At 45.9% G+C, this 24,629-nt stretch overlaps 1 protein-coding gene across 2 annotated transcripts in view; it reads left to right on the top strand.

The window, feature by feature from the left end:
• LOC138966117 (leucine-rich repeat-containing protein 7-like) overlaps window positions 1-24,629 on the top strand; it is a 138,147-nt gene that overhangs the window by 52,053 nt on the left and 61,465 nt on the right. For both annotated transcript variants that reach the window (XM_070338213.1, XM_070338212.1), the window contains exons 4-5: window positions 1,852-1,969; window positions 4,149-4,227. In XM_070338213.1, coding sequence (XP_070194314.1) covers window positions 1,852-1,969; window positions 4,149-4,227 — 197 coding nt within the window. The remainder of the gene's footprint in view (window positions 1-1,851; window positions 1,970-4,148; window positions 4,228-24,629) is intronic.

The raw sequence follows: 24,629 nt of genomic DNA, 5'->3' as shown, positions 1-24,629 counted from the left end.
AGCTGTGCGTAAACATGAAACACTGAATAAAGGAACATGCATTACTGAAACATTTTGTGAAAGGGGATAGGTCGTAATTTATCATTGGCTTACTTCCATTCTCATCATGTTTTCAGCTGAAAATCATCATTCAGATATGTGTGTGTTGATTCAGGAAAATAGGGTAGAAACGAATATATATTGTGAGATAAACAGATACCTCATAATTATCATGCGAAGTTCTATCATTTTGACAATCCTTTGGATTGACAGGAACTACATGTATATTTTGTGACTGACAGGAACTACATGTATATTTTGTGATTGACAGGAACTACAGGTATATTTTGTGATTGACAGAAACTACAGGTATATTTTGTGACTGACAGCAACTACAGGTATAATTTGTGACTGACAGGAACTACAGGTATATTTTGTGACTGACAGGAACTACAGGTATATTTTGTGACTGACAGGAACTACAGGTATATTTTGTGACTGACAGGAACTACAGGTATATTTTGTGACTGACAGGAACTACAGGTATATTTTGTGACTGACAGGAACTACAGGTATATTCTGTGACTGACAGGAACTACAGGTATATTTTGTGATTGACAGGAACTACAGGTATATTTTGTGACTGACAGGAACTACAGGTATATTTTGTGACTGACAGGAACTACAGGTATATTTTGTGACTGACAGGAACTACAGGTATATTTTGTGACTGACAGGAACTACAGGTATATTTTGTTATTATACAGGAACTACAGGTATATTTTGTGACTGACAGGAACTACAGGTATAATTTGTGACTGACAGGAACTACAGGTATATTTTGTGACTGACAGGAACTACAGGTATATTTTGTGACTGACAGGAACTACAGGTATATTTTGTGACTGACAGGAACTACAGGTATATTTTGTGACTGACAGGAACTACAGGTATATTTTGTGACTGACAGGAACTACAGGTATATTTTGTGACTGACAGGAACTACAGGTATAATTTGTGACTGACAGGAACTACAGGTATATTTTGTGACTGACAGGAACTACATGGTCCTCAATTGAGCCCGAAGTCTTTTTACCGAAAACTCAGCGCTAAAGCTTCGTGCGGCCAGCTTCACAAAGTATACTTCGCTTAGTCGACTTCGCCCGTCTTTTTACCGAAAACTCAGCGCTAGAGCTTCGTGCGGCCAGCTTCACAAAGTATACTTCGCTTAGTCGACTTCGCCCGTCTTTTTACCGAAAACTCAGCGCTAGAGCTTCGTGCGGCCAGCTTCACAAAGTATACTTCGCTTAGTCGACTTCGCCCGTCTTTTTACCGAAAACTCAGCGCTAGAGCTTCGTGCGGCCAGCTTCACAAAGTATACTTCGCTTAGTCGACTTCGCCCAGTTAAGGACAGGCTTTCGTGTCAATTTGATGTCAACTGTTTAATTTCCCGGCGGACGTTTAAAAGAAGAGAGTAATGTATTGAATACAGCAGTATCTTGAAAAAGAAGAAAGAAATGTTCTGAAGACAACACTATCTTTGCCTTTATTCACCAAGAGGAGAGAAGCCATGGTTGTCCCGAGGAGTGATTAGTTACTTTGAGTGAAACGTTGAATGTTGCGTGGACTATTTTCAAACACAGGATTATAACCCGCGTGTCTAATCCTGACACTGAATCAGAATGCAGGCGTACACATATCCACATGACAAATTGTAAAATTGCCTGAATAAAACATCTTTGAAGGGAAAAAAAAGAAGAAAAAAAGATGAAGATGTTTATGCTGAGATTTTGTCCTTATGTGCAGGAATTATTTTATTGCCACGGTCAAGATAGAGATGTTTATGCTGAGAATATTTGTCCTTTTGTGCAGGAATTATTTTATTGCCACGGTCTGCGCAAGCTAAGTATCAGTGACAACGAGATCACCAACATCCCGCCCGCCATTGCTAGTCTGGACCATCTGGAGGAACTGGACTTCAGCAAAAATGGTATGTGTTTGTTGTTGTTGTTTGTGTGTGTGTGGTCTGTCTGAGAGCGTGGCTTACTATTTAAAGAAGCTATGTTGGAGTAATAAGTGGGTTTTTCGTTTTGTCTGCCTCTCTCTCTCCCTCTTTCTCTTTCTTTCTCTCTCTGTCTGTCTCTCTGTCTGTCTCTCTTCTCTGTCTCTCTGTCTGTCTCTCTTCTCTGTCTCTCTTCTCTCTATCCCTTCTCTCTATCCCTTTATCACTCTTTCTCTTTTTTTCTTTCTCTGTCTCTGTCTCTGTCTCTCTCTCTCTCTCTCTCTCTCTCTCTCTCTCTCTCTCTCTCTCCCCTCTCTCTCTCTCTCTCTCTCTCTCTCTCTCTCTGTGCGTGCGTGCGTGTGTGAGTGCAAATGAAAAAAGCTTAAGCAGCTGCTACTACACGTGTTAAAGATCCAACCGACATGCATTCTCAGCAATAGTCTTTTACCGCCTATCAGTACGCTTTATCTTGTAGACACATACAGCCATGTTGGATCAGCGATAGAGCTAAGTGGTCAAATATTTTGAATGAAAATGAACTTTTGCCCTGCTAAGGATCTTTCCACAAGCGAGTATTTTCACGTGGACATCTTAAGCTCTGTAGAAAGGAAGAGTAAATATTCGCAAACAAAAAGTGAAATCCATATTCCTCCTTGGCTTAAACTAAAACTCTACAGAATCAAGAGCTGCTTGTTTATGTATCTTCCCCCTTTGTTTGCCTATCGCAGTACAAAGCGTCCGGGGCGTGAGGCAGATTATCGTATCGATTGCCCCAGATAAGACAAGGCACATAGAGATACAGCCCGTTGTCCAGGTGAAGGGTGATAGGCAGATATATTCCACGGTGTATACACACAGTATTGTATAATATTCCACGGTGTAAACACACAGTGTTGTCTTACTCTTCATATTTGTCCCGTGTGTCCTTGTAACAAAGCGTGTTTAGCGACACCATAATGACCTTTTGATTGTATTCTACTATCTGGAGCATTAGTGCGTGGGAATGTGGGCAACGTGCGCTAAAGAATAGTATGCACAGAGAGAGAGAGAGAGAGAGAGAGAGAGAGAGAGAGAGAGAGAGAGAGAGAGAGAGAGAGAGAGAGAGAGAGAGAGAGAGAGAGAGAGAGAGAGAGAGACAGACAGACAGACAGACAGACAGACAGACAGACAGACAGACAGACAGAATGCGCGCACGTTTGCGACAATGTTCACATTATACTCTCCCAAAAAATAAACTTGACACAGGTAAACATTGATTTTTTTTCAAATATGTTGGAGGAAAGCACTCAAATTCAGTTTGAAGTTTGTCAGTTACATTGTTGCCAACCACTTAACCATAAAAAGAACATCATTGAACCAAGACTTTACTCGGTGATCGCCCTTTTATTGAATTGCAAAAAAAATGTCTGCACAAAAACCATTTGCATGGCGCCATGTTTCTTTTTTCGAGTTTCTTTTTTGAGAGAGTCACCCCCGGAATATGCGTAGCGGTATTGTGAAACGTTCACGGAGCTGTCGCACCCTGATATGCCGATCCTGAGCCCGTGTGGTGATTAGCATTATGGCACTGGGCTTCAGCCAGCCGTGGCATTTTCCGCACCTTAATTGCAGGCGCAGGGAGTGTCACAGAATTGCGGTTGATATGGCTTTCTCATCTCTGCACTTAAGTCTCAGACAGAGGCAAAAACATCACGGCGCCAAGCGCATGATTTTCGTGCAGACAAGATTTTTGCAATTCAATAAAAGGGCGACCACCCAGTAAAGTCTCGGTTCAATTATGTTCTTTTTGTGGTTTAGCGGTTAGCAACAATGTAACTGAAAAACTTCAAACTGAATGTTGGTGCTTTCCTTTAACATATTTGAAAAAATCAATGTTTACTTGTGTCAAGTTTCTTTTTTGGGAGAGTATATATTGTCAACATAAACAAATCGAGATTTGATTCGTTGGAGTGGGCTGTATCCAGATCCTCTGATGACATTGATTTAATTGATTATCATGTTAATGAGACATAATTATTAGAGTCAACCATGCAATTTTAAGAACACAGTAAAAATCTCATAATATAGTACCTCACGCTTGAAAGGAAAAAAGTTTTTTTATATATATTTTTTTATATCTATAGACGTTTCATGATTATTCGCATAATTATTCTGCTTATGCTTTCAGGGATTATCGATGTACCGGATAACATAAAATGCTGCAAATATCTTCGTGTGATCGACGCCAGTGTAAACCCGTTGGGCAAGTGAGTACAATACTTTTGTTGTTCATGCATACTATTTGTTCCAGTGCACAGGCTTGTACACTGTCTGTATTTTGCGTTGTCTCCTGCACTCTTCAGCCCTGCATGGGCTTTTTCCTGTGCAGACAAACAAAATACTCAACTAACAAAAACCCATAACTGATTGTTTGACTTATCTTAAAATATGCCTGCTGTTTCCAAAATGGTCGAGGCACTGTATTTGTATCGTAGTCTTTCTTCCCTTCCTCCGTTCTTTCTTCATTCTTTAATTCCTTACTTTTTTTTAATGCACTATTCGTGGCCCCCGCCTTGGCAGGTGCATCGGGCAAGGTTTTGTCAGGTGTGATTCCGGTAATAACCTTGCCATGAAAAGAGGTTTGCCCTTCGAAGCAGAAAGAAAATGACCTGCTTGAAAAGGGCAAAACACGTTGCAGATGTAGAAATTGGAAGCTGAGGGACGGAAGAGTGGAATTGTATGAGGAAAATGTTTGAGGGGGTAATGTTATTGCAAAGGGATGGGGGGTCAGTTGCCAATTTCGCGGTGTAGCGGTTTTCATCAAGTCAAAGGAGGATTTTTAACCCCTTTTTTTCTGGCGTCAACGCATACATTGAACTTGCTGTAGTCATAAAACGTGTCACACAAGCCCGTTTTTATGGGTCGATTTTGTGTGTGCAGATTCTCGTCTGTCTTATGTTCAAAATTCATTCGTTTGTGTGTGTCGAGGTGATGGTAATTGGAGCCGACGCTGTCCAATTTGCTTTGTTAAATTGCACGAGACTTGCTCTTTGCATTCACTCCCAAAACAAGCAACCTATGTTTCATTATTAGCTTGTCTCTCCCCCCCCCTCCCCCCCCGGACTCACGTACACATACATTCTCTCGCTCTCTCTCTCTCGCTCTTTCTCTCTCTCGCTCTATCTCTCTCGCTCTATCTCTCTCGCTCTATCTCTCTCTTTCTCTTTTTCTATCTCTCTACCTCTCTCTCTCTCCCCCCTCTCTCGCTCTCTCTCTCTCTCTCTCTCTCTCTCGCTCGCTCAATCTCTCCATCTCTCTTTCTCTCTTTCTATCTCTCTCTATCTCTCTCTCTCTCCCTCTACCCCTCTCTCTCTCTCCCTTTCTCTCTCTCTCCCTCTCTACCTCTCTCTGCCCCCCCTCTCCCTCTCCCCCTCTCCCTCTCTCTCTCTCTCCCTCTCTCTCCCTCTTTCTCTCTCTCTCTCTCTCTCTTTCTCTCTCTCTCTCTTTCCCTCTCCCTCTCTCTCTTTCCCTCTCCCTCTCTCTCTCTCTCTCTCCCTCTCTCTCTCTCTCTCTCTCTCTCTCTCTCTCTCTCTCTCTCTCTCTCTCTCTCCCTCTCTCTCTCTCTCTCTCCATAATCTCTCTCTCTCTCTCTTATTTTTGCCTATAATTATCTGCATTCGGAATCAGCACCTTGCTTCTACATGTATAATGGAACGGGGTTACTCGATATCTCCAGACTGGGGAGCGACAGGGTCATGCTGTTCTGAAATGGGATCAGTCACATTATTTTGCAAGGCAATTATTTATGCATTACGCGGCATGGAAAGAACTAAAGAACGAAAGAACATGCTAGCCTTGCTTCAAGGTCATGATTAGAACTCGTTAAAACTTTTTTTTAACATTTTTGTACGATTGTGTCTGTGTGTGTGTGTCTATGACTGTGTGTGTGTGTGTGTGTGTGTGTGTGTGTGTGTGTGTGTGTATGTCTATGTGTGTCTGTGTTTTTGTGAGTTCGTGTTTGTTTGTTGCTTCTTCTGGTGGGCACGTCTGATGGTGGGCACGTCTGATGGTGGGCACGTATGATGGTGTTACTGTGAACAGCGTCTTGTTTCACTCTGCACCAAGTCAGTTTGGTTATGTTTACATTTACTGTTTTAGTGTTAACGTCGTGATAAAGCGCTGGGTCGACGGCAAGAGAGGTTAGGTCTAAACAGAATCGCATGAAGACAATAAAAACTAAAATTTGACTTCCCATTGTGTACGTACAAAGTTATGTGCATAACCACGTGGTCGTTTTATCCGCACGCGACGCGACACCTTACCGTTTGTAACCACAATAATCGTGTATTTACTACAGAAACGTCTCGTTTAATTTACTGCATCGGGTGATATATGTATACATTTAGAACAATGCTTAATGATGCAGTATACCTAGGCCTACTCTTTGGCCTCTACTTGTACTGCACGTTTAAGCAAGTGACCAAATGACTCGATTTAGACATGTTGTTAATTCAGCTGTTGTACCATGTACACAGTATTGTAAAAGTATAAGTCGCGTGAGTGAAAAATATCCCGGGCAGAAAATCATCATCGGCAGAAAACCCAAGTCTTCATTCAAATCGGAATTTCTTGTCAGCACACATGACAGGAGAATTGTATCTTTAAATGAAAAATCTCAGAGGTCGTGAGAACTCAGTATCTTTAGCGGCTTAACCGCAGTCCCAGGTGTCAGTAATCCTATCAACGGAACTGTTGCGTGAACATTGCGTCAATGATTCTGCAAATGGCGATCAGGCCACTGTGTCCGTAAACACCTCGGGATTAGTGCAGGTGTGACTGAAAGGGACGCATCTTTTGGCAGCTTCCGGTACCCAGTGCGCTGTCAAGGACCGGGTATGATCCGCCTTTCCCGCGAACCCCTGCCTATAAAGCCGGGTGGGATTAGCGCTGATGTTGACCCCCACCCGGATTGACGTACAGAGTCGGAAACGGCGTTGTTTGTTTGGGTCTCACTCGGTGAGCTGTTGGTTTGACCGTCGCGGCCAAGTTGGTGTGAAATTAGTTAACTATAGAGTTTATGAGTCGGGTGTAGGGTGGGATCTGGAGGTCAATAGACGCTGTGTCTGCTCACAAGCTGTAGATCGATGTGATGTCAAGATAAAAATCAGCTGTTATGTTACGTTGGGAAGAGGAGGCGCGGCGAGGGGGGTATCAGGGGGATGGTGGGAGAAAGATTTAAAAAGTAAAAGGCTGCGCTGAATAGTTGGATGTTGGTCTGAGTTCTTTCATTCTCTCTGTGTGTGTGTGTGTGTGTGTGTGTGTGTGTGTGTGTGTGTGTGTGTGTGTGTGTGTGTGTGTATGTGTGTGTGTGTGTGTGTGTGTGTGTAGGAGGAGGAGGAGAGAGGATGTAGCGCACCAAAACTATAGTTTCTCATGGGAAAAAATCCAATGAAACAAAATCACACGCCCACCCAGAACTATTCAGTGCACCGCAGATTATAAAACAAGGAAATTCCATTGTTGTTGTCGCGAGCCCCCAGCGAGTGTTAAATATACTATTACAACATTCCTCTGGCTAATTGGCCAAAAAATGTGGTAAATCCTTATATGTAGACCGTCCCTATGGCTCGGGGGGGGGGGGGGGGGGGGTGTTGTGTTTGCCTGCACAGACTTGTGTTGAACTTTCTCACGAACTGTGTTGTTTTACGAGCTATCGGATACAGTCGAAGTGCTGGGTCAATGGAGTACTCAAAAATCACATTTTTCTTTTATGACAGACTCAATAAAAGTTGCAAAAGTGAAAATTTGATCATTAGCCATTGGAGTTTTACGAGACTTTTTGAACGCGAACGCGTTATCTTATGAGAGGAAAAGGTGTGAAAAGTGATTAATTTCTTTTGAGGGTCTCACAGCAGTCCATACTTTTTACACGGGATACCATACCCTTTCAACGCAATGTTGACCCGACGCTCATGATCCCACGCTCATGTGTTGTACGCTCATTCGTGCGATGGTCTCTAAAATCCTCCTGTAGCTTTTGTCAACATAGTTTTCGTCGCCGATGGTTGATAAGCAGTAAGGATAGCTACTGACTGCATGTTTGTCGCCATGGCAACGTGCGGCGAAATAAATATGGCTAGAGTAGCCTCCCTTTCGACTTTTTTTTCGTGGTTAATCCTTATTGGTTCAAACCAGATTTTATATTCAGATTTTTCTCTTCGCTCCAGCGTCGTAAATTGCTTTCATGTTGCCTTCATTGGTGAATATACTTGACTTCAAACAGTCTTGCTGTTTGGGAGTCTGTATAACAACGTTCCAGTCATTCGCTTTCTTATGTCCGTGGCTAACACACCGTTACACTGGTCGTGTCCTGGAAGTTAGGAATAACTTACTATATTTCTGTTACGCTAACTGATTCTGAAAGCAGACTGCTGCAGGGGGGTATGAGCAAAGTGCTTTTAGTTCTGTTCTCGTATTAAAGGTTTTATGTATGTCCTGTTTTACCATGTACCGCTATTATGCTCAGAGAGTGAGACCATTATACATTAGTGTGAATTCATTTGTTTTTTCACTTTGTTTTTTTTTAGGGGCGAAAAATAACTCGCTTTCATCTGTTAATAGCCAGTTTGAAGAGGTATTGGGCCCTGTGTTCCTTTCTCATTGGGTAGCCATTTATTTGACTTTTTTAAATATTTTGTTTTATAATTTCACCTGAAAGTTCTGGCTCGTGGCCTCTTTTGATACAGTAGCCTTAAATGGGTGTAGTTCTTTGCAGTCAGTGGCAGTAACTTTTTTAAAGGGCTTATACTATGTGACCTTACTTTGTGATTTAAATGCTGTTGTTTGGGCTGGATCCGAGCCAGCTTTGTGGTTCCTAATTGCTGTTTGTGATCTGTCAGTCGTAGCGGCGATCTTGTTGACAGAAAACACTCGGCTGTGTGATTGCTTGGGTGGAGAGCACCACTGAGAAACGCTCCGTGTAAATGGCACCGTAATCTTAGTGCTGCCATTTCTGCCAATGGTGTACATGTCGCCTTACCCCTCGAAGCTCTGTTGTGTCATTATGTTAATGATATTCATCGGGCTGAAACCAGCAATGTTCCATCGAAACTAATTGTAAACGTGTCTTGTCATAATCTTGTGAATTAACTTTTGCGTGTTTTGTAGTTGTGTTCAAGCTTTTTGAGAGTGAATTTAGGCAGATTTGTAAGATAGAATAATTGTGCAAGTTTACCGTGCACAGTGTTTCCACTCTTGAAAAAGTGTGCCTACCTGGAAGGCTAAATGGTAATTGTTCAGCCACAACAAACTATAACCTTATTTCGGAAGGTACCAACGAAAATGTCTGTTTATACGAAACCTGAGTCGATTGCAGATCGGAACAGGGCTGACAGAAAGTGGACAAGGACTAATGGATCTAGACATTTGTTCATATGTAAAGTTTGTTGAACCAGTCTCTCCAAATTTGGCACAAATAATAATAATAATAATAATAATAATAATTGTCAGTAAGTACTGGTGTCACATGACTGATGTGAACCAGTTGATTGGCTAATGGCGATGCGCTTAAATCTGTTAGCGCACTCTTGGAGTGCGCTAACTTTTCCACAGAGCGTATTCTTACGCCCTTTGCCAAAGCGAGACTGTACTCTCATCCTCAGAATTAATTAATGACATGTAGCTTATATTCTCCACAATACCAAATGACCATAAATTCCCTGCTTCTCAATTAAAGCAGAAGTGGTTTTTTTCTGACAGATTGCATGTGCCTGTGCCAGTGCCAGTGATCTAAAACTAGAAGCCGCTGTGTTTCATCTCATTTTCGCCGACTTGCATAGATTCTTCTCATAATATGCCGTGTTAGTGGCATGTAGCTTATCATCCACATTTCCAAATGATGAGTTAGTATACAATTCCCAGCGGCTAACAGAAAACACAAGTGTTATTCCGATAACGTACACAGCATTTGGAAGACTGATTCGATCGACTCTAGCAGACTACACTGAAATACGACTGCATCAGTTCAGTAAATGAATGGTTTCCGAATTATTATTTCAAGGCAAGAACAATCGTAATCGAAAACGTGTAGGGTTCAGAACCCATAAGACTTATTACCAGCCTGCCTTATTCGTGCAGACTCAGTGACAGTGCAGACTGCAGTGGTTCGATTGTTCTAGCCTAGCAGTAGCAGACGACATAAACCCCGCTCAGCAAATTAACATGTTGGGCAAATGTGAACGAAAAAACGATGGGGATATAATACGTGTAGGGTTCAGAGCATTCTTACCGTTCATATTTAGTATCAGACTCCCCGATGAGTGAAGATACAACACGAGATATATGCCACATTTATTTTGAAAATGTGCGAACAGTCGAGTCCTTCGTGGGGTAGTCAATTCAAGGGGAGTCACTCCGCACAGTCAATCCATCGACGCTCGACTGAAGGTTTCGAATCGCAAATAATGAAGAGCAGAGTCCTTTCTCAGAGTTCAAATGAGGTCTCTCTGAAAGATCATCACTGTTCAGCTTTAACACTACACTGGAATTTACCAACAGAAATTAAAATGCGTGTGACGAAAGCACGACACACTTGAGACACCGGCCCACACAAAAGTAGATCTTACTGTACACGACCTGACCACACAGTTATGCCTATTCAAATGCGCGTAGCAAAGTGTGCGTTTGGAATCTTCTTTTTTCTATGGCGGTACTGACAATATCGTTATTGAAACAATCCCAGTGCACTAAGGGATTTATAGAGCAAATCTCGAAAATAATTATTGAACTCAGCGCTATGCGCTTCGTTCAATAATGAATTTTCTCGATTTGCTCTATAAATCCCTTAGTGCACTGGGATGTCTCAATAACTTAAATAATAATAATAATAATAATAATAATAATACGAATATTTGTAACGCGCACATATCTCACCAACAGGCGACTCAAGGCGCACATACACTCATTCACACACACGGAGACTTAATGAATGATCTTATCGTGATCTTATCGTGATTTCCACCACAGAGATATAGACTACATCTATGAGATTTCCACTCTGTGATACGGTTTAAACACAACGTGTGAGCCAGTGTCTGCTGTCCTCAAAGGTGTAGTAATCATATTCATTTGTCGAAAATGTGTCGGGAGAATTATAGCTCTTTGACGTATTTTGCCATAGATATATTTCGCTGGATTCCATAACTGACTGTTCAAAATCAGGACAGCCCAATCAATACCAGTAAAACATGATCTCGCTACCGGAACGAATACACGTTCAAGTTAGAAATCGGAACCCGAAATTATACGAATCGGGTGTATGTGTACACCTTGTCGCTTTCTACTGACGAGACATTAGCCTTTAGTGGTGCAGTTAAGCGCGAAGTGCCTCCTGCTGATTAACCTTTTTACGCATGATTAGGTCTGATTGTCTACATTTTCATGTCAAATGAACAGATCCGCGATAGCAGAGCAGTATCGAACAGTACTTTACTGAAAAGAAAACAAATGGCCCAAAGCATCAGAAAAGATTTTTCTCAGTGATACTAGATGTTTTTCTTCTAAATTGTCTCCATTTTATTATGATAGAAAATAATAATCTCCTTTTATATGTACTCAAATAAAGTATTCCTTCTGGATCCAGATAGTCAAGAATGAATCAATGTATGAATAAGTCATTCGAGGTTAATCAATCATTTATTCACTCACTTAATGACTCAATCAATCGATAAATCAACCAGTCAGTCAATCAATCAATCAATCAGTAATCTAGATGTTTGTGAATTGAAACCAAAACGAACAATATCAACCACAAATCCTACATGCGAGAGTGTACGCACTAACACAGAAGTAACTAACTCCCTGCCTTCATGACATAGCCAAGTAGACCTTCCCAGGACTGTCCAACTTCTCTTTGAAGACGAGTCCAGACCCCCCTGCTGTCAGACACAGCCGTTTGAAAGGAGGGATCAACTGCCCCCCTACACTGCCATATTTCACCACCTTATTGTAACTCCCCTAAGTTTTGGGAGAGGTATAGGAATACCTTTTATCGTACAAAACACTCAGACACAATCAACCACTCTTACTCTAATCACTGACTCCACACCCAGGCAACATTCAAACCAAAGTTTATTATTTACACACACGACATCACCGCATTCACATTCACACCCAATCACAATCGCTCAAAATCAAAGATAGATGAAGTAGGAAGAATTATCTTAAAGTTTAACAAAACAAATTGGCTATAAGAATTTATAACTTGATACTAAAAGAACTGTAAATATCCCTAAATATTACCACCTACCACCTTAATTCCCTGATCCCGAAAAGTCAAGAAGTCTCTTTATAAATCTATCTCAACTCAAAATCCGCTTATCTTCACCTACAGTAATCAATTAACCCTGTTATTTATTAACTAACTATTATTTCTAACTTACATTTACACTAATACCTCGTGATAGGGACTACCTACGTTTATTGCTACACTGCCTTCAACCTTGATGCATACGATCAACGCCAAACGCAGCTACACATGAAACCAGTAGGCCCAGCCACCAATAATACTAATTAACTTAACTTTAAATAACAAGACTCTCAATTATCTTCCACTTATTTCAACACAATAAATGGTACGAACATTAAGTCATCACTAACACACTCAAATTAATCCACAATGTAACAACCTTACTTCATAGCAACAAATTACAATATCACTACATAATTTTCTCTTCGCGCGTAATGATCATGACGTTTCACAACCAAGTCCAGTTCACATCTCGCCGATCCACAAAAATCAACGTCGCTCAAAACAAAACATAAAAAAATAAAGACACTCCAGATTAGTCCCGTTGAATCTTCCACTTATTTCAACACAATAAATGGTACGAACATTAATTCATCAATAACACATTCACATTAATTCACCACGTAACAACCTTACTTCATAGCAACAAATTACAATATCACTACATAATTTTCTCTTCGCGCGTAATGATCATGACGTTTCACAACCAAGTCCAGTTCACATCTCGCCGATCCACAAAAATCAACGTCGCTCAAAACAAAACATAAAAAATAAAGACACTCCAGATTAGTCCCGTTGAATCTTCCACTTGCACAATCTTTATGTCTTTAATATGTTTAAATTCACTTATAGGTCACAATGCTTAGTGAAGCCACAGCTGCATAACTCGAGGCACACAGATGCCATAATATATTCTTGTGCCCATACTGCTCGTGGCAATAGAATGCCAGCACCTTCCACCACTTTACTCACTGACGGTGGGCCACCTCACCTCCACAGCTCACACTTGCGACACACCGGTGGTCAAACACTCCACCAACAACACGCCTTCCTCCCGGGTAACGAGTCGGAAGCATCTTTCTCCCGGAAACTCATGCTGTCTCCTGTGTCGTTCGTCTCTCCTGGCTTGGACTCGCCCACAGCCACGCTTCTATGCTTGAACGCTGTTGTAGGAACAAAGCCAAGTATAACTACTTGTTCCCCAACAATACTTCAATTATCTCCCCTTACCCACAAAGTCCACAAATTAACTCTCCTAACAACAATATCTCCTTCATTAGACTTCCCATAATTATCAATACTCATCAACTTTCAAAGTCCCCTCTTTACTTAATTACTCATTAATTACCATAATTAACTACTTAATTAACCACCCTGGCCATCTCGTCAAAGTTACCATTTAACTTTAACCACAACATCATTATCAAAATACCAGAGTCCCAACATGACCAATTATGTAATAATTCTTACAATTTTCACTCCCTTAAATACCTAATTATAGTCTTTACTTTTATACAATTGTAAAGACACCATCATCAATATAAATGTACAAAGTATTTACAACTCCCATTTCACAAAGTCAATACAACATGGCTGCCCCCATAATCAACAATTCCTATTTCATTATTTGACCCAACCATTTACAAGCAGCCCCTTCACAAACAACGCCACTTCTCTTACCCCTTATGAATTTAAGTCATATTACATAGTGGCACCTCGTTCTTTCCTCTTTCTCTAACCGTGATGACGTCACATATTTACAACCAACCCCCCGTCTTCTGTCTTGACAGAGAACTCCCGTTTAAAACCTCCCGTACCTCGTCTCCAAATTTCCGCACTAACAACTACTACACGACTATTCTCTGGAATTAACGCTCTCTACCTTAAATACACCCTCCAGAAAAATAAATCCTTCCCACACATGAGTTCACTCGCAGTAACTGCTGACACCTCTTTTCTTCTTTCCACCAGCCACCTCGCTCTCCCCACTTCTTGTGCTTGAGCCATTTCAGCACAGGTCCTTTGTGCCAAGGGGACTCCATTTATCTTCAAATTTAGATTCCCTCTCTCGTCCTTCCTACTTCTTGCACAATGAAAAACTGTCCACCCCCTTTCCCTTGTTTCCCATTTTCCCTCTCCCCTTTCTACCCCCGACACCCTACACATAAAATGACACCAACCCAGGAAACTAAAAAACTAAAACTCTCTCATACACAAACACTACCGAACCAACAAATTTTGACCCTGAGCACGGAAGGAGAGAAAAACTACAGAATTTCACCACACCTTGCCGTTCGAGGACTGACCACCCGTAGAACCCTTGAAGCCACACCAAGACAGCTGGAACACAACTTGTCTCCGGGGTCGAATAAAACATCAACACGCCGGTCGGCCGGATAGAGCATTCACATCAACCATCCGTTCTCTTCACAGTTTTACACAGCAGTGACCTTCGAGCCTGTGACTCGTTCACGCATCACGCAACCCCACGTGCGTGAATACACTCCCGCGATTGGCTGTCCATAGCCACGGACACACACCGAGTCACTGTATAGGCACCCATCTGAGCCAAAACCGCACGAAACCCAACTCATGCACGAATTACAAATAATTCATGGCTGGACTTGGGCAGAGTTTGTGACAAACCCCCCACCCAAGTACAAAACACCCTGTATTGAACCAAAAATCACACACCTCTGCCCAATGCCAGGAATCCTAAAACGTGTAATCCAACCACAACTCCCCCTGAACTAAAACACTACCCAACTCTACTGACATCCATGGACTTGCAAAAAATGATCCAGCCCACCAAAATCAGTCCATTTTGATGGTTCAATGCTTCCCACATCTGGTTACTCTTCTGAGCGACTGAGCAAGTCGGCCCCCACGTTGTCTCTTCCAGGAATCGCCTGGATGGTATACATGTAGGGTTGCAGAGCCAACGCCCACCGCATCAACCTCTTGTTAGTCGCCTTCAAACCCTCCAGGTACTCCAAGGGTTTGTGGTCGGACTGGATGCAGAAAGGTTTTCCGTAGAGGTACGGGCCAAACTTCCGCACCCCCCACACCACCGCCAAGCACTCGCGCTCGATGGTACTGTAGTTACGCTCTGCTGGCAGCAACTTTTTGCTCGCACAGGCCACCATCTGCATCCCGTTCCCCTGGTCTTGGAGTAGCATCGCCCCCAACCCAACACCGGATGCATCTGTGCGAAGAGTGAAAGGCACGGAAAAATCCGGCAGCTTGCACACCGGCTCTGTGGATAACTTCACTTTCAGCGTATCAAGGGCCACCTGCATAGGCTTCGTCCATATGACCTTGTTGGGCTGTGACTTCTTGGTTGCGTCTGTCAGCGGAAGTGCAATGTCAGCAAAACCCGGCACAAATCGACGGTAGAATCCGGCTAGTCCTAGGAAGGATCGGATCTGCCGCTTTGTTGTTGGCCTGGGCATCTTCGCTATCTTGTCCATCTTCCCTTCCTCGGGTTGAATCATTCCATTTCCCACCATGTGTCCCAGGTACTCCAGGCGTTTAAACCCCAAGTAACACTTGGATGGTCGAGCTGACAACGATGCTTCCTGCAGCCGCTGGAATAAAGCTCTGAGACACTCCAAATGACGCTCCACGGTTTCAGTTGCCACCAATATGTCGTCAATGAAATTGTCGATCTCGATCATGTCGAGAGGGCTCAACAGACTCCTCATCATCCTTGAAAAGATGGCTCCTGACGTCTTCAACCCAAACGGCATCACCGTCCACTGGTAACACCCCTGCGGTGTTGTGAATGCGGTCTTGGGCTTGTCTTCTGCCGCCATAGGGATCTGCCAGTATCCCTTTGCCAGATCTATCTTGGATAGATATTTCGCCTTGCTGAGCTTGGCGAACATGGCCTCCATGTTTGGCATAGGTTCGGCGTCAAACTCCACTATCTTGTTCAAACGGCGGTAGTCGGAGCAGAACCTCTTTTTTCCGTCTTTCTTCTCCACGATCACGATTGGAGAGCTGTATGGGGACACCGACGGTTCAATGACCCCCATCTTCAACATCGCGTCGACTTCTTTGGCGATAATGTCCCGCGTCGTGAATGGCAAGGGGAACTGACGGACCCTAACTGGTTCGTCATGCGCCAACCGCATGCTACACTCTGCCAGCGAAGTCCTCCGTGGCAGATCAGTGATGACATCCTTGTTGTCCTTGAGGATTTCCTTGATCCCTATATGCAGTTCTGGCGTCTCTGGATCCAAGTGCACATCCTCGATCGTTTCCTCTGACGTCAGGGGTATCAACGGAATGTCTTCGTGAGATGACTGCACTGTTTCCCACTCCTCCCCTTCATCCACCACACACACCGTTGCTATCGCTGCAGGCCGCTCCACATACTTCTTCAGCATGTTGGCGTGGAACAATTTCTGCTTGGGCCCTATCCTGATGCGGTAGTCACACTCGCCCACTCTTTCCTCCACGACGTAGGGTCCTCGCCAAGCCATCTCCAACTTGTTTTTCTTGAGAGGCAGGAGTAGAAGAGCGCGATCTCCAGCCTCGAAGGTCCGGCGTTTGGTCCCGCGGTCGTAGTGCTTCTTCTGGCGCACTGCTTCCTCACACAGATGTTCCCTAGCAATTTTGCATGTTTCCTCTATTCGGTCCCGGAGGTTTAACACGTACTCGGACGCAGTCTGCGCTTCCTTCCCATCTTCTCCTTCTTTTGTCCAGAGATCCCTCAAGATGGCCATGGGTCCCCTCACCGTACGGCCGTACAGCAACTCAAATGGGGAGAACCCAGTACTTTCCTGCGGAACCTCCCTGTATGCGAACAAGACACCTGGGATAAACCGATCCCATGTCTTGGGGTCCTCCACACAAAATTTCTTGATCATAGCTTTCAATGTGCCATTAAACCTTTCAACCAAGCCGTTGCATTGCGCATGGTACGGCGTAGTGGTTCGTCCCTTGACGGCGAGCAACCGGTGAACTTCTCGCATGACGGCCCCGGTGAACTGTCCACCCTGGTCCGACAGGACCTCCTTGGGTATTCCCAACCTCGTCCACATTGTCCACAGCGCTTCGGCCACCTTCTCTGCCTCGATGGACTTAAGTGCCACAGCCTCGGGGTAGCGCGTCGCATAGTCCACCATCACCAGGATGAATCTCGCCCCACTGTCAGCTGCCGGCTTGATCGGCCCCACCAAATCCACCGCCACCTTCTCAAATGGAACATTGGGCAGAGGCATTTGCCCAAGCGGCACTTTGGCAACTCGTCCCTTCGGCGTGACTTTTTGGCATCGGTCGCAGGACTGACAGTATCGTCGCACGTCTTCGCACAGGCCTGGCCAATAAAAATCTGCCCATAGACGTTCGCGGGTCTTCTTGGTGCCCAGATGTCCTGCCATGGGTGTGTCGTGGGCGAACTTGAGTAGTCCTTTCCTCAAGGATCTGGGAACGCATATTTGTGAACACTCCAATTTCTTCTCCCGATAAACCCTCTTGAGTATCCCACGAGACATCTTGAACTCCACCATGCCCTTTCCTGCTTGTATCTGTTTCCCTTCCTTCGCCAGTCGTTTTGCGCGCACTAGTGTTTCATCTTCCTGTTGCAAGACTTTCAGCTGATCCGGAGTCACTTGCAGCCCTTCAATCTGCACCACCACCACCGGTTTCACCGGCCGTGTACCTGCTTCAGCCTGTGCTCTGGTTGTCACTGCCGCACACAACGCCCGTCTGGGATACATCGATACTTCCACCCAGTCTCCGCTCGTAAGCTGGGCCAGGTTTCCCAGAAAAATGTCAGGCCTGATGTTGTCGTTCACGATGGCAAGAATCCTCTCACAGATGTACGGCGATTCTACGTCAACCCATGCTAAGGGATACGTCTTTGTGCATTCTAAGTCGGCAAACTCTACGTGCACTGTCCCGTTGGTGTAATCTTCAGGCCTAACAAATGCAGCCTTTACCATGGTCTTGTCTGCCCCTGAATCACGTAGACTGATTGCGTCTCTCCCGTTAACCTTGCACCTTCCCATCGGCCGAAATGGAATTTTCTCGCAGTCTTGGCACAACGGCTCTGACGGCTCGGAAGATCTCGTCTGGTCATCTTGCTCGGTCGTCATGCAGGCGTTCGCGGTACACTCCCTGGCAATGTGTCCCGTCTTCTTGCACCTATGACATATCACCCGATTGTTGTATTCCCGATTCCAGTTCGTCTTTTTGTTCCTGCTGCCCTCTACTGGCCTCACTTGGCCCTCTGACTGCTCTGCCTGTTCCTCCGATCCCCCTCCGGTCTTGGTACCCCCGTTGCTTGTAGTCTTCTCCTTTTTCTTTTCCTCCTCGTCCATTTGGCCCCCGATGTTACGTTTTGCGTTGAACAATCTGGCGTCCCGTTTTGATTCCAAGTGAGTGAACGCTAACACCGCCGCTTCCTTGGCTGTAGCTGGCTTTTTATCGCTGACGTACTGGAACAGCTCACCCCGGAAATTTGACATCAACTGTTCTCTCAGGATCAGGTCATACAGCCGGTCATAGTCTCCCGCACACTGTGACATCGCTATCCATTGATCCAACAGGGTCTGCAGCCGACGACTAAACTGTACAAAGTTCTCGTCCCCTTGCTTTGTGATGTTTCTGAATTCCCGGCGATAGTGTTCTGGAGTATGATGGAACTCTTCTAACAGCGCAACCTTGAGCATATCGTAGTCGCTGGCATCCTCGGGAGTCATCCGTAGATATGCTCTCTCTGCGCGACCCTTCAATTGGTCTGCTAATCGACCTGCCCATGTCGCCCTGCTCCACCTGTGTGTTGTCGCTGTTCGCTCGAAGTGGAGGAGGTAGTCGTCAATGTTGACAGAGTCATCACAGAAGGACATCTTTACCCGGTATTTGTCAAAACTCGGTTCTCTCTCAGTCCCCCCTGTGCGCAGAGCTAACTCCTCTTTCCACCTCGCCTCACTTGCTTGCAGTTCCTCTTCCCGTATGCGACGCTCCTCCTGGCGTCGCTCTGCCTCATCTCTGCGCCGGACTTCTTCCTCTTGTCGTCGGGCTTCTTCTTTCCTTTCTTGGAACTCCCGTTCCTCTCTCCTTTGGGCCGCCTCATCCTTGCGTCGGGCTTCTTCTTCCTTGCGTCGAGCTTCTTCTTCCTTGCGTCGAGCTTCTTCTTTCTTTTCTTGAAGTTCACGTTCTTCTTTACGTCGGGCTTCTTCTTCCTTGCGTCGAGCTTCTTCTTTCTTTTCCTGAAGTTCACGTTCTTCTTTACGTCGGGCTTCTTCTTCCTTGCGTCGAGCTTCTTCTTCCTTGCGTCGAGCTTCTTCTTTCTTTTCCTGAAGTTCACGTTCCTCTTTACGTCGGGCTTCTTCTTCCTGGCGTCTGGCCTCTATTTCTTCCCTACGCTGGGCTGCTTCTGCTTGGCGTCGAGCTTCTTCTTTCTTCTCCTGAAGTTCTCGTTCCTCTTTGCGTTGTCGCCGCTCTTCCTTCCGCAACTTCGCCTGCACCACTCTCTCCTCGACGATGGCCGCCTCCCTGCGCACTTGGGCCATCACAAACTGGGCCAACGTCGCCCCTTGCAAACCCAAGCTTTCACCCTGACTACGGAACCGTGCTAACTCCCTGTCTACCGACTCATCGTCAAACCCATTAGAACCTTGGACCATGATCGGCGACACTCCCCTTACAGCTTGACCCTCACCGTACCCCATCGCCAAACGCTGCGCCCCAACAGACCTCGTCCCCAACACTCCTGGCGTCCCCAAAGACCTCTCCACCCTCGGCGTAGAAACCGCACCCGGCATACCACCCGTAGCCAACAACGTCGCACCACCACTTGGTACAGTGAACCGAGGAGGGGTTACCACTAGGGATGCAGCCGCAGACGTCGCTGGAACCTTCTCCTCCATCCTAGCCGCCCGCCTCAACTGACGCTCATCCCGATCTGAATTCGACATCTCCTTGACAACCAACCTCACCTTGACCCCAATTCCAAAATTGATCGCCCACAACAAACACGGACAGAATAATACAAAGCAACAACCACAATAGAACTTACCCAAACAGCTAGCTGACAACCTTGGTAGAGTGAGATCCGAGTGATCAGTTCGGACCCCAGGTGTGCTCAAACTCACTCGTTCTCTCTCCTTCCTCTACCGGGTCAAAATAGCCACCCAGGCTTAAAGCCTTTAAGTCGCCCGCCAACCGCCCACGCTAGTCCTCATTCATACCCTTTCACAACTGATTCACACGAGTCACGGCCCTTACTTCCCGATGCTATCTAAACCCTTCCTAATCCCCGAAATGAAACTCCTATCCCACCGCTGCCACCATTGTAACTCCCCTAAGTTTTGGGAGAGGTATAGGAATACCTTTTATCGTACAAAACACTCAGACACAATCAACCACTCTTACTCTAATCACTGACTCCACACCCAGGCAACATTCAAACCAAAGTTTATTATTTACACACACGACATCACCGCATTCACATTCACACCCAATCACAATCGCTCAAAATCAAAGATAGATGAAGTAGGAAGAATTATCTTAAAGTTTAACAAAACAAATTGGCTATAAGAATTTATAACTTGATACTAAAAGAACTGTAAATATCCCTAAATATTACCACCTACCACCTTAATTCCCTGATCCCGAAAAGTCAAGAAGTCTCTTTATAAATCTATCTCAACTCAAAATCCGCTTATCTTCACCTACAGTAATCAATTAACCCTGTTATTTATTAACTAACTATTATTTCTAACTTACATTTACACTAATACCTCGTGATAGGGACTACCTACGTTTATTGCTACACTGCCTTCAACCTTGATGCATACGATCAACGCCAAACGCAGCTACACATGAAACCAGTAGGCCCAGCCACCAATAATACTAATTTAATATCATATTCTTACTCCGAATCACATTAGCATTGAGTCACCTGAGATGCTTATCACTGAAAAACGCTTACCCGGCTAAAGAATTTAAAGGGAAGCAACCCCATCACCAAAACGAAAGTGAAAGTAGCTTTGGTAATGGGCCAGTACACCGGGAGTTACCTCCCATACGGGTGTATGCCACGTCACTTCCTCTAGGAACACGTGCCTATTAGCATACGTCTTTTTCACCTCGGAGAGGACGGTTCACTTTTTGACGCTCTGTGGCTGACCTTGTGTGTTTGAGTGACACCCGCCGGCCACGTTACCCAGCTTGTCTGCTCGCCTTGCCTACAGTTTGGTGAGCTCGTTCCCGTTTGTTGTTGGTTGTTTGCGCTGTTTCGTTACTGTACGTTGTCCGTTTTTTACGGACTTGTGTGTCAGTGACTTGCGTGTTTCGCCATTTTGTTGTGTGAGTTAGTTAGCTAACTCGTGTGACTTTGCTAGTAGCTCTGCGTGCCCTCTTTCTGTTTGGGCAAGTGTAGCTTTAGTATTTTGTTGACGCGTAAGCGTGTGTGTTTACTGTCTTTTCAGTCGTTTTGACTTACGTTTCAGTAAATCTTTTTGGCTTTGCCACGTGTTGTTGACGTTTGTGTCAGTGTCTTGCGTGTCGCCATTTTGTTGTGTGAGTTAGTTTTCTAGCTCGTGTGACTTTGTTTGTAGCTCTCCGTGCCTCTGCTTGTGGGGCAAGTTTAGCTATAGTATTTTGTTAACGCATTAGTGCGTGTGTTTACTGAATTTTCCAGTCGTTTAGACTTATGTTTCAGTAAATTTTTTCGCGTTGCCACGTGTTGTTGTCAACATGTCTGATTCAGACAAGCGCCGTGGCAAGTCGGACCCCAAGGGGAAAATTAAGGCTAAGTCTTCCTCTTCCAAAGCAACTTTACTTGTTACAGACCAAGAGCGTAACACTTTGTTGGCTGTACCAATTTCGGCGCCTAGCGCTGTTACTACTTCTGCTTCTTTTGCGGCGCCTAGCGCTACTGTTACTTCTGCACCTGTCTCTACATCGGAGACTTCGTCTTCTTTGTTAGCACCTGGACAAGGTGCGTTGGTTTCCTCTCTGTTAAAGTCACTGGTTCCAGAAATCCGCAGCTTGGTGCAGGCAGAATTTCAGCGTTCCGTCGCCAGCAGTTCGGCGTTTCCGGCATCTGGCAGTGACGTCCGGGCATTGGCTTCCGTGTCTTTGTCCTCCACTTCCGGCTTGGAGCAGCGTCCTCCCTCTTCAGCGTCGGTTGGTAAGCAGAGCTGGTCCGATAGCCCTCGTGAGGCGCCTGGACGTTCTCCTTCGGGGGACAGCTCTTTCGCATCGGGTCACGACCGATACCTTGCTGATCTTTCATTTCCGGCGATAACCTACGAGGCCCCGGACTTGTTCGAACAGCGGCGGCAGTCGGTTTCGACTGCCGCATTTCCGGCACTTGCCGGAAGTGATGATCCGTCCGCTCCGGCACGCTACGGCGGTCGCGGCAGGATGGAGTATTCACTGACTTCCGGTCCTTCCGGATCGCGAAGTCAACCAGTGCAGTCTTCACTTCCGCATTTTGCGGTTCCGTTGACTACACTTCCGGTTTCGGCCGGAAACGCTTCTTCCTCTTCTGGTGGTTCCTTCCGGATACCAGATAGTGGATTACAGCGTGCGCCTTCCGGCTTTCAAGCGCCTAGGCTTGAGCAGGCATCACTCCACTCAGTCGGGGGAGTGACGTCAGCTCATCCAGCTCCGGTTTTTGCGGATGGTCGTCCTGCTTACCCTTTACCTTCACAGGATTTTGGGCGGCAGGATGACGTTAGTGCTCAGGCTTTTCCGGTTTCCGGTTTGCCAGGGCATGCTTCTGCTTCCGGAACTGGTGACTTCGGTCATGGTTCCACGTGTGACTATTCTGATGCTCCATCAGTGGTCAGCGAGGAGTCGCGGGGCGTGTTTCCGTCGAAGCTCAAGTCTGTTCTTGACGTCGCGGCGGAAGTAACGTCTCGTTATTTTCCTGAAGGGGTGGTGGCTGCGGACTCTTCCGCATCATTCGTTCCTTCTGCCATGGCGGACTTCCGGCCGGCACAGGAGGATGTTTCTTCCTTCCGGTTCGCCGAGTCTCCGTCAGTGGCTTACCAACTTTCGCATTCACTGGTTCGTCCAGCACATGCGGGGAGTGGTATTCGGCCAGTGCCTGTTCCGTTACTGCTTCCTTTTGGTCCAGTTCCGGAATCAGCGCAGCAGTGGGTGGCTTCAGCTGCCCAAGCCTCTTCCTTCGTGCCTACGGTCAATAGGAAGCTTGGCATGCCCAATCAGAGCCAGAATTGGCTGGCGTCTTTTGCACTCCCTAGGGCTACCCTTCCGGTTTCCCGGGAATTGCTGCCTCTTCTGACTAAACCGATCAAGCGTGATTCGGTTTTGCCGGTTTCCGAGGCTTCCCTCCTCTCTGCTGAGGAGGTTGGACGTCGGCAGATCGAACTGTCCTCCATTGCGGAGACTCTCGTTCGGGCTCTGTCTCGGGCATTGACCGATTCGCTAGTTCCTTTCACTCTCAGTGAAGAACAGAATGCGGACGATGTCTCTGCGCTTTTGGCCGCATTGGCCAAGGTCAATGAGGAACAATTGCGTCTTTCCTCCCTGCAGTACACCCAAGCGGTACTCTGCAGGAGGGATCTCTTCCTCTCGCAGTCCCAATTCACGGAACTGGCTACTAGGGAGACCTTGAGAGTCTCCCCGGTCTCAGAGGAGTCTCTCTTCTGTCCGCTGGCACTGGATGCCAGACAGAAGGAGATTCAGTCAAACAAGGACAGTCAGTTCCTTGACTACACTCTGAAGGGGGTGAAACAGTCTCAGCCTTCTAAACAGAAGCAGGCTCAGACATCGTCTAACCCCAAGCCAGCTCAGAAGCGGCAGGCTCCGCCGGCCGCTCGTGGTGGGAAGAAGAGGACGGCATCGGGGAGGGGGCGTGGCGGCTCTGGAAGTAAGCCACACCCCCAATGAAGCGCTCCCGATCTCACCTCCCTCCCGCCCTCCACCTTGGTGATGGCGGGAGGCCCCTCCCGGGCACTTTCTCGTTGGATGTCGGTAGTAGACAGCCAATGGATTGTGGGAGTGGTGAGATCGGGCTTCCGCCTGCTCTGGCGGGAGGAAAAGGCGCCTCTTACCCGAGTGCCTCCGCGGTTCAAGCCCCCCTTCTCGCAGGAAGCACGTTCCGTCTTGCAGTCGGAAATTGCCTCCCTGGAGCAGAAGGGCGCGGTGGAGAGAGTTCGGGTCCACAGCTCCCTGGGATTTTACGGGCGTCTGTTCGCTGTTCCCAAAGCATCAGGAGGATGGCGTCCCGTGTTGGATTTATCTCTCCTCAATACTTTCTTGAGGGAGATAAAATTCAAGATGGAGACGCCAGCCTCTGTCCGAGACTCTCTCCGCCCAGGAGACTGGGTGACCTCGATCGATCTCACGGACGCATACTTTCATATTCTTATGCAT

The sequence above is a fragment of the Littorina saxatilis genome, linkage group LG5 (genome assembly GCF_037325665.1).
Source record: "Littorina saxatilis isolate snail1 linkage group LG5, US_GU_Lsax_2.0, whole genome shotgun sequence".
Classification (NCBI taxonomy): domain Eukaryota; kingdom Metazoa; phylum Mollusca; class Gastropoda; order Littorinimorpha; family Littorinidae; genus Littorina; species Littorina saxatilis.
This window is presented reverse-complemented; position numbering and strand designations above follow the sequence as displayed.